The 10,906-nt window shown below is 35.0% G+C and overlaps 1 protein-coding gene across 2 annotated transcripts; it reads right to left on the bottom strand.

Moving 5' to 3' along the window:
• Positions 1–243: 243 nt before the first annotated feature.
• Positions 244–10,532, bottom strand: LOC106557432 (toll-like receptor 7). Of its 2 annotated transcripts, XM_014076693.2 has the most exons (4): positions 10,276–10,532; positions 7,580–7,666; positions 6,206–6,324; positions 244–3,965 (listed from the first exon to the last, which is right to left on the bottom strand). In XM_014076693.2, the coding sequence occupies exons 3-4, from the start codon at positions 6,254–6,256 to the stop codon at positions 819–821; spliced, it is 3,198 nt and encodes a 1,065-aa protein (XP_013932168.2). In that variant the 5' UTR covers positions 6,257–6,324; positions 7,580–7,666; positions 10,276–10,532; the 3' UTR covers positions 244–818. The 2 variants fall into 2 exon arrangements, with proteins under 2 accessions (XP_013932168.2, XP_013932170.2); XM_014076695.2 differs by lacking the exon at positions 10,276–10,532 and having other exon boundaries at positions 7,580–8,088.
• Positions 10,533–10,906: the final 374 nt, after the last annotated feature.

Below are 10,906 nucleotides of genomic sequence, written 5' to 3'. Positions count from 1 at the left end.
TTAAAGGTCTTTTGGTTTCTACTTAATGTCTTAATCATTATACCAAACTGGCTTCAAACATAGATGCTTTCAGATTACAGCATAAATTTATTAGTCACTGATAATATTTGGGTAAGCGTTTAAAGTCCTTTCTTTTTGGATTTTGAAACGGTACTGAAAGACTTTTTTTTTAAAAGAAAAAGCATTATACAAAAAGCATTTAGATCACCAATTTTTTCACACACACACACACACACACACACACACACACACACACACACACACACATCCTTTCTTTCCATTTCTGAATGCATTCCAACTGATCTGCACATCCCCATTATGTTACAATTCCCATATTTTTATTGTATCATTATGTAATGTAAAGTTTTTTCCCCTCATATATAAATAAATAGTGAGTCAATTCAAAATACTTCATTTTCAAATATACAGTAATTGTAGTTTATGCTAAAGATTATATTGATTTTTATTTTTTTCTTTCAAATTGTACTGAATAATGGAAAGAAAACATGCTTACATAGGAAAACACATAAATTCTTGCTGTGAAAATTCGTAACCAAAATCTGTCGCTTCCATTTCACTTTTCCTGCTTAGATTGGGGGAATTCATAAAAACCAGCATAAGCTTCCTACATAATTCAACAGTTATTAAATGGAAAATTGAGTTCTGGGATTACACTTCCTGGGCACTTTTTCTCAGATAACCAAAAGTTTGTCTGGTTCTATTAATGCTTTAAAACTTCCTCCTAGAGATTGAGATTCAGTCTCATCCCATACATCTGCTATAATTTCCAAAATATTTTCTGAGAATGCAACTGAGTGTTATACCATTTCTTTGAAAAGCTTGTTATATCTGAACTCATTATTTGCTGAGAGGGAGTTTCTAAGACATTGCCAGAAATAAGACTGAGACTGAGGATTGGTTGGCCATTCAAGACAAGATCTCCTACACAAGGTCTTTCGGAGACGGAGACACTTTGACATTTGCAGAAGCTTCTCAAGAATTATCAGGATAATTACATCTACTTTTTCATCCACAAGACGCTGATGTGCCATATAAAAAGCTGTTCTGAAGTTGCCACTTGCAATGTAGCTGTTTGTCAGCACAAATATTGTTTTTCTACTCATTTGTATGCTGTCATTAAGGTTTTCCATGAGTGGGTGACCTGGTAACCAGTCTCTTTCTTCTAAACAAATATTGAATTTTTTTTCTTTCTGATCTTCCAGTTTCTCAATTAGTTCTTTCAGGACCCATTCTGTTACAGCTGCATCTTTATTATCATAAACCACAAAAGCATCATATTTAACATCAGATGAAAAGAGACGTTTATATCCCTTTAATTTGGCAATGCAGAAATGATAAATATACCGGACATCCCAAACATATAGGTGGCATATAACTGGAAGTATCATGAGAAGTATGATGAATAAAGCTGACAATAAATAGAGGATCTGAGAGTAGTTTGATTCACAAGTATGCATATCTAATAAAATCAAACTTTTATCTTTCCATACACTTGGCCCTGCACAAGTCACATCTGTTGCGAGGAAAGGGATTTTTACATTTGTCTCATTGATCCAGTGGACAAGCCACACAATATCACAATTACACTTGAAAAAATTACCATTTAAGTATAATGTTGTTAGTCCATTAATAACATTTTTGGGGAAGCTAGAGTTCTTGATTGTTTTGATCTTGTTAAAACTAAGATCTAAATGCCTCAGGAAGAAAGCATCTTTAAGAAAATTATCTGTCAGCTTTCTAATCTTGTTGTTTTTCAGTATGAATGTCTGAAGTGTCTTAGTACAGTTGGACAGTTCATGTGGGACTGTGGTCAGCTGATTGTTGCTAAGATCCAAGACTTCCAAATTTTTTAGTGCTGGAAGACACCCCCAGTTAAAAGTCTTCAATCGATTACTGGCCAGCTTTAACACTTTGAGTTTTGGAGGCAGATTGTAGAATACATCATGAGGTAACAAAGTCAGAAAATTCTCAGAAATGTCAAGATTTTCCAGGGTGATCAAATTCTTGAAGAATGCCAAGTATTCATTAGTTCCATCCTTCCATAAAATATCCAAGCGATTCCGTCTAAATTCTAACGTTTTGATGGAATCACTTTCCATTCCTTTATCAGTGGATACAGAAATCTCATTGCCATTCATAATCAGTATTTCCAGATTAACCAGGCATTTGGTAAAGTTCAACATAAGTGTGACACCTTCCGCCTTAAAATAATAACTATTATCACTAAGATTTAGAACTTTCAGTTCTTTCAGCTGTTGAAAAGCATTCGGATGTAGCAAATCAATCCGATTGTTAGATAAATCCAAACATTTCAAACTGGATAGATGAGCAAATTCAGTTCCCTTAAAAGCTTGGCTCATAGCATTATTGGAGATGTTAAGACATTTAAGGTCTGAAAGTTGTTGGAAATCAGACTGTTTGATAAAAAAAATATTGTTTCTGCTTAAATCAAGTGTTTTTCCATAGTTGCTGCATGCAGTCTCATTGACAAAAGACAAAGAATGAATATACTCTGTATTTTTAGATCTGCAACCTTGAGCATATTCATCATATCTGAAATACTGCATATCTTTCAATACATTGCCATTATATTGATCATCTGATGAGTTGACAACAGAGTAAAGCCTGCTATTTGGCTCATATGAAAAAAGAGATATTTTATTAAAAGAAAGAATTATTGTTGTAAGATTCTGGAATTCTTTAAACATAGAAATGTTAACGTTCCTGATAAAATTGGTTCCAAAATCCAGGACGTTAAGTTTTTTAAGAGGAATTAAATTTTGTATAGTGTCTTTATTCAGTTCCTTGAAAACAAATCCTCTTATTCTTAAGGACTGCAGATTAGACAGGGTGGAAAATGTTTTGGGGAGAATAAAGTTTAATGGGTATGAATCCAGTTCATAATTGAAAGATAAGTCAAGTTCTACAAGATTAGGAAGAAACTGTAGAAAATGAGCTTGCTGAATTACTCTAGCCAAATAATTTTGTGAAAGATCAAGCACTTGAAGGTTCCTAGTATTTTTAAACCAACGGGAATCCACATGTCGAAGGGAGGTACTGTGCAGTCTCAGCTCCTTTAAATGCTTTAATGAGTCAAAGGCTTTGGAATTGATTAAAATGCTTCCTGGGCATTCAATACAATGATATCGTGCATTGTGACAACGAGGGCAGTTTCCACTTAAATCAAGTAATTCCAAATTATTCAGAGAGAACAGATCATGCTCAGTGATATTTCGAATTGCGTTATTATAGAGGTAGAGTTCTCTTAAGCTTGATGGTAAGTTTTGTGGAACCTTTGATAAGTTGTTGGCTTTCAAAGACAACACTTTCAAACTTGTGAGAGGTTGAAAGGCTAATTCATTAATTTCAAAAGATATATTGCAGGGGTTGCGATAATAACAGTTCTGCCCTAGATTGAGTACTTCTAAGTTTTCAAGTCCTGAAAAATTTCCTTTCTTGATAGAAAAAATGGAATTAGCTTCAAGACTCAGAAGACGTAGGTTAGGTGGGAGATCCTGGGGGATTGCTGAGAGCTGGTTACCATCTAAATAAAGTGATTTTAAGCTGGAGAGTTTGGAGAAAGCATGAGCTTGGATTTTCAGACCTTGGGTGCAAACATGATCTTTAGGTCCCAGCCTGACTGGCACGCAATTACATTTGAAATCAATTTCTAGAAGCTTTTTTAGGTTTATAAAATGGCTTTTGGAAATCTTTGGAATGTGATTAACAGCAAGTGTCAGGTTGGTAACATTGTGAGGAATATCTTTTGGAAACTGTATGAGCTTACGGTCGCTGCAGTCAACTTGCATATACATTTTGGAAGTATCTATTATATTATTCACATCACAAGGCAAAGTTTTATAAAATGGCATTACTATAATCTCTTTCAAAGCCAGTGAAATAACAAAAAAAATCAATCGGCTTGCGAGCCAGAGATGAAAAGTCTAGAGAGAAAAGAAAGAAAGTAGTGTCACATCTGCTAAATATAAAATAGTTCACTTAAACAATTGAACACTGAACATTCTTAAATAGTTTTACATCAAAAAGAGATGTTTTAAGCTCTATCAGGAATAGCAATACCAATAGCACTTAGACTTATATACCACTTCATAGTGCTTTTACAGCCCTCTCTAAGCAGTTTACAGAGTCAGCATATTGCTCCCAACAATCTGGGTCCTCATTTTACCCACCTTGGAAGGATGGAAGGTTGACTCAACCTTGAGCTGGTGAGATTTGAACTGCTGAACTGCAGCTAGCAGTCAGCTGAAGTAGCCTGCAGTACTGCACTCTAACCACTGTGCCACCTCCCTCCCTCTGTTCTCTATCTCCTCCTTCCCCTTCCTCTTTCCTTTCCTTTCCTTTCCTTTCCTTTCCTTTCCTTTCCTTTCTTCCCTTCCCTTCCTTCCCCTTCCCCTTTCTTTTCCCCTTTAATTTCCCTCTCTATTTCACTTTCCTTCTTTCCCACCAAAGATATACTAACCATGAGGAAGAAGTGTGAAATATAAATAAATATTTTTTTTAAAAATCCATTTAAAAAAAAATCAGGAAATACTGGGCTTTTGATAACTATCAAGCAGTATGCCCAGATTTGCAGTTAGATCAGCAAATGAGTCAATAGGGACTGTTTTGGTGATTCAAGTATGTTGAAGAAATTATTGCCATTATATTATCTGAATTTCCTTATCGCTACCAGATATCTAGAGCAAATGCCATTTTGTATGAAATGTTGCATTACAAGAACTTTATCTAAAATTTGTGCACAGTGGTGAGAATTGACATTTGCCTTTCTTTCTGGCTTACACCTTTTAAATCCAGTTTTCTGCAGCCTGGGATGAGGGGGGAAGAATATTACTTTGATCAAGGAGGGGCTATCTACGGATACAGCATGTACTTGATGCTTGCTCTATGGATCTTTCATAATTGAGGAAGAGGAGCAGGAGAAACCTTCCCCAAAAGCAATAAAAAAGACTTTATTGTATCAAGTCAGAATTTAATCCTTTTCCTGGCCCTGGATGTAGAAAATATTGGACCAAACCTCTCTCTCTTTCCCCTTCAGCAACTGAAAGACACCAGAAGCTGAAGAGGAAGAAAACACGACAGAGAGTTATAGGAGGCATGGCTATATTAAGGAGCAGACTTGGTGGAGCTACTTAGGAGTCACTTGATAAAGTGACGTAGAGCTTATGAAGGCCAATGGTCTTCCATAGGGTCAAAGGCTAGTGAGCAACTGGAACTCAGGAAGGTTGTTTGTATAGTATTATCCTGTGAAGGTCTTTTGGATTTCTGCCTGACATGTGCTGGAGACCCAAGTAAGTCTTGGGGTTTTCTTGGGTGTTTCTGGGTATAGCATCTGTTGGTAAATCTTTCTAGATAACTGTGATACTTGGACTGAATTTATAAGAGCCCAAGAGATAAGCCTATTGTGTCCATTACTATTTGCAGAGAGATAGGTAATTCTATTTGTGAGATTCAGACAGCATATTAGAGTAAAATTTCCAGGCAATCTAGATTAAGAATAAATTTATTGTATGTAGTTCATTGCATCTGGAGGACAGGAGGATAAAAAAAAATAGTTGCTTTATTGTTCTATCCAAATGCAGTCTTCTTAGCACCCAGTATTTAGGACTGGATAAGAGAACATTAGTTTCCAACATCTTTAATTACTCTTCTTCCTGGTGTTAACCATGTGGAGTACAGTAAGGATGTCCCTCTGTATAATCAGCATAAGGACTTTTCTTTCTAAACATCCTTCCATAACCTAATGTAGAATTGTAAAGTAGACTGCCTTAAGAGTACAGGAGCCCCTTATTTGCTGAAGGTTGGGTTTACCCAAGAAGAACCAATGGGGAAAAAGAGATTTAGTGAGCAATCAAGCAATCTGGGCTTCAGAAGGGCAGCAGAATTGATAAGGCAGTGTAAAAACTACACTTGCCAATGTTCAATCATATGGAAGACCTGAGCACTTAGAATGCTGGAGTGCCTTTGTGTTTGGTAGAGTTCCTTTGATAAGCATTATATATTATTTTATTTCTTTTTTCAAAAGAGGTACTAAAATATGTGTGTGGCTATCCTATAGCCTTTTTTTTACTCATCTTGACCTCCATGTGTATGCATTTGTGTATGAGAGAGAAAAAGAAAGAGACTAAGTGAGGTGGCAGGGAAAAGGTAAGATTTCTGCACTCACCTGGTGGAAAGCAAAAGACATTCTGTCTACATTCAGAGGCACTCTTAGCATCTCTCTCTGGTTAGCGGTGGAAATTTAGAAGTTCTAATATCTAGATCACAGGGAACCTAGAAAGAGATCTGATAGAAAATTTCCAAGCTGAAAACAATATTTGCTGAGCTAGATTATTTTTTGGAAGAAAAGCTAGGATTAGCAATACTTGCTACTAGACCAGTCACTTTTTAAAAAAGAATTATGGTTGTGCACTGTCTTCTAAAGAGGTGGCCGTTTTGTTTCACTCTGTTTTATAGGTAGTCCTTACGATCACAATTGGGACTAGATTTTCCATTACTAAGCAAGATGGTTGTTGTGTGAGTTGTGCCTAACTTCACAGACTTGTTTTGCCATGGTTGTTAAGCAAATCATGGGTGTTGTTAAGTGAATCAACAGTCATTAAGTGAATGGAGTTTCCTCTATTGACTTTGCTTGTCAAAAACCAACTGAGATGGTTGCAAATTGTGATTGCATGTTTTGGGATGTTGCAACTGTCATAATACATGCAAGTTGCTAAGCACCTAAATTTTGATCATGTGTCATGCAGTAACTTCTGGGACTAGCCATAGGTTACTTTTTTCAGTGCCATTGTAATTTTGAATGGCCACTAAATAAATGGTTGTAAGTTGAGAATTACCTGTACTAGAGGTTGCTTTGGAAACTAATCCCAGTTCTCTGCATGCATATTGTTTGACTGCATGTTCCAAGGCACTTTGGGGAAGAATTTCCATAGTTCTAATAGGAACCCTGTGAACGGTATGCATCCCATCAAAATCTGTCTTCTAGTAGTGGATTGTATTTTATTAATAGGACCATCTGGTGTCAGAGATGGAGAGACCCTCTCACCCTTAATAAATTATGAGCTTATTTATTTTGGAAATATTCTACAGATACCAAATTGTGTTATTTTTTCTTTTATAACCCATTTTAATCACTTTGGATCAGAGGTGTCAAACTCATGGTATCATGGCGGCATCACATGATGTATTGGGATTTTTTCCCCTTTGCTAAACCAGGCGTGGGTGGGGCCAGTACGTGACACATCCAGGCCTCAAGTTTGATAGCCCTGACTTAGATGATTTACTTAATAGTTAAGCAACCATAATTAATTTTTGTGAAATTTTATTTTAAAATGGGACCTTTATGAAGTAAACAGAAACCAATAACTAACCTAAAAATCTTAATCTTATACTTTTACTGATATAATTTCCAGTCCGCTTTCCAAACTGCTGCATGCCAATGATTTCTACTGCAAAAATTACTAATCGAATGACAAAATGTGTGTTATGAAATACAACTGCTCAATTAGGCAACTAATTGTGCTGAAAGATAGATGCTTACCCTGATGGTCAAGGAACGCAGAAATATTTCTTCCCTCTCTTCATGGTCCAAGAACATGAATAACTGTTTGCAATGAAATATTACCTGCTAAATCGAAGGGAGAATAGAGTAACTGTCAGTGCAGAATAAGACATTATGTTGAACAAGAATGAGCGTTGTTTTCTGCATATTTTTGCGTGCACTATTCCCCAAATTTATGTCTTTTTTTCCTAACCATTTCCTTTTAAAAAAACATTTGTATATTCCCGTTTCTTCATATAATTTTTTTGTATATAGTGATGAACTATTATGAAATTCCCAGAAAATACACTGCAGATTTTGTCATATGAGCAGTTTCTGATCTGTGCATAAGTTGGAATAGGCAAAGTTGCCAAATTTGCAGTGAAACTCAGGTCAAGCAAATGTATCCTTGTTCTCTGCTGAACAGCCTCTGCTTGCAAAATCACAGAGGAGCCATACAGTGCTTTCAATAAACAAGGTTTTCTGGATATCTTTTGAAACAATTATTGAATCATCTGCTGTATAATCCATAGATATCTAATATACATCATAGTATCCTAGGTGCTTTTTTGAAATTTCTCTATTTGGTGGGTAACACAAAATATGATATTCCCCCCAATGCAAGAGAAAAGTGGTCAAATATATAACTTTATGATTAGGCAAAACTATAGATACTAAGTAATTAATTTGTATATTTCATTCATCTGTCACTGGTATAAAAATCTCAGTTAGGAATTATTTATTAGCACCATTTTCAAATCATATCAGAAAATTAAAAATAGTTGGCCTGTGCTTAAATAGTTAAAATTTCTCTTCAGATGTTCACTTCACCAGGTTAAAAAAGGATGATGAGGATGATAATAGTAGTAGCAGCAGCAGCATTATGAATTGAATGAATAATTAATATAATCTATCCTGTCATTTGAATCTTTTATACATACCATACACACAAAATATTTTATATAACTATTAAATTAATAAAAGAAATCCAAGTGAAAATTTAATAACAGTTGCACTCTAAAGACAATTTTTAATTAATAAAATGGCAGGCTAACTGGGAGAAAATATGGGTAGAAAATATGTGCTGTAAGAAAAGAGTAAGGATATTAGTACCCGGAGGCCTAAAATACATGTAATTATAAGAAGAATGGAGGAAAAGGAAATGCATGAAAAGCTGGGATTGGGTAGAATAATTTATTGTTTTATAACATGCTTTGCTTCTAATGAGAACAACAGACCATCCTTCTCATTTCATCCTTTCAGTGACCTGATGCATTAGACACCTCTGAGAATTAACACCTGGTGAGATTTTCATTGTGGTTTCTGCATTTCTTAGTATGGGAATGAAACATATCCCCGCCAAAAAGTACAGACCCCATACTTTCCCATTCACAAGAAAAGAAGGAAGGAAGGAAAGAAATACCATACTTTTCCACACATATATTATTCAGCACAGACAACTTCAGTTGACCGTGGGCCATTCTCATAGCATGTTTATTTCCTTTCCAGAGAAAGCATGGGATTAAAAGGTGAATAAAAACTGAAGAAAAGGGATATTTTTCAAACTGGGTTAAGGGACTCTGTTGCGAAGTCAATGGATTCTTCCAGAAAAATCATTTGTGATGATTTATATCAAAATATACTGCAGCTATTCCATACTTTATTAATTAATCTTCTGAGGCAAAGGGGAAAAAATGAATATGTACATATTTCTATGTTTGTTCGTGTTTGGTGCAATTGAAAGATTTGGAAATCTATCATCCCTCCATTTATATTATGTTCTTTCCCTCAAAACATTTGTCAGGTAACATCTGAATAGAATGAGGAACAGAGAAGAGACAACAGATAGGATTATATTCTTTTTTTTTTAAATAACAATTCCCCTTTACATCTACATCTACAGTTAATAGCAGGTGATAATGGCAATTTCCATAAATGTTTTCACTTCTTCTTTTCATCAGATCAATTAAAATGTTGTAAGGCAAACTTGACAGAGACTTGAAATGTATGGGAAAGAGAAAGAGGGATGAAGAACATATGGCTTTAGAAGTGAGAGAAAAAAGATACAGTATATGAACAGATGCCAAAAATCTTGTATGGTTACATGACATCAGACATATTGGTGAAATTTCGTATCAGCTAGAGATGAAGCATCAGGCTACATTTCTGTAATCTATGTTTTAAGATATTTGTAAAATTGTAAAGCTTTATAAAAGTATTTTTAAAAAACTACTTATTTTAGTTACAAAGCACAGGTAAAACCTGTAGGAGCATGAAATGTCTCTTTTCTTACGTACAAATTCTTAGAATAATCTTTTAATGTTAACAACTTATTATATGCAAGCTGCTGTGTTAGTAATAGAAATCATCTCCCTGTAGTTTCTATGAAACCAGAACAATTTTAGACTTTTAGACAAAATTAGTGTTTTGGACATCATTTTAGCCGTTTGTCAGAATGAAGGTTGCAAATTAAAACTAATAAAAGGTAATTTTTAGGACTAGTAAGCCTACTTATTCGCCTCTTTTTGTAAATAACATTCATTAGGGTTTTTTAAAAAGAAAATATGTTTTAAGAAATGGAATAGATTCATTATGAATAAAAAAGAGCAACAAAGTCTTAGAATTCTTAGACACAAAAATCAATCCCAAATAAAATTATTTTTCAAAAGAAATGCAAAGATTTGTAATGAGCTTACCATTTACATAGTCCTCCGCACCATTAGGACGACTTGTCCTTCAGGAAGACTATGGTAGAAAGGACCAGTGAAAGAAGCCTTAATTTCAAATCAAGTAACAGTAAAAAGCAGGTTTGCTCACCAGGAGCCCCTTGTTCATCTGCTGTGTTGTTGTGTAAGAAACAACCTAAAGCATAAATAGCACGTGAGACAGCTGCCATCACTACTCACTTCCTCAAAAGACTGCATTTGAAATGCACAACTGCCATTTCTTATTCTTCTCCAGTTAAAAATAGTTTGGTTCACTGATTTAGAAAAGAAAACCACCTTTGTCCCCTGAACCATGAGACTCTATTCTAAGATTGTTGGGGGCAATATGTTGACTCTGTAAAGCACTATGAAGAGGTTTATAAATCTATATAAGTGCTAAAAATAATTACAAAACATTAAAATTTTTTTTGCAGAAGAATGGACTTCATTTTCTAGCACTTTTCAAGCTTCACATTACCAGATATCCAGGCCAGATGACAAAATCATGTCTTCGGTCTCTTCTGGAAAGTCAGCATAGTCTGGTCCAATATTAGTTCACAGGGAATGTAATTTGAAAATTAATATGTTGTAGGCCTTGTCTACTGTTTAATCCTTCACGTTT

The sequence above is a fragment of the Thamnophis sirtalis genome, unplaced genomic scaffold, assembly GCF_051295495.1.
Source record: "Thamnophis sirtalis isolate CommonGarterSnake01/CBP01778 unplaced genomic scaffold, rThaSir2_p1.2 scaffold_12, whole genome shotgun sequence".
In the NCBI taxonomy this organism is placed as follows: Eukaryota; Metazoa; Chordata; class Lepidosauria; order Squamata; family Natricidae; genus Thamnophis; species Thamnophis sirtalis.
The sequence above is the reverse complement of the archived record's forward strand: the minus strand, read 5'-3'. Positions and strand labels throughout refer to the sequence as shown.

Bases quoted from the DNA above. Each gene is read 5' to 3' on its own strand.
- LOC106557432 (XM_014076693.2), bottom strand. From the start codon at position 6,256: ATGCTAAGAGTGCCTCTGAATGTAGACAGAATGTCTTTTGCTTTCCAC. The intron at 3,966-6,205 runs GTGAGTGCAGAA...TTTTCTCTCTAG, and splicing joins TGTCTTTTGCTTTCCACCAG to ACTTTTCATCTCTGGCTCGC.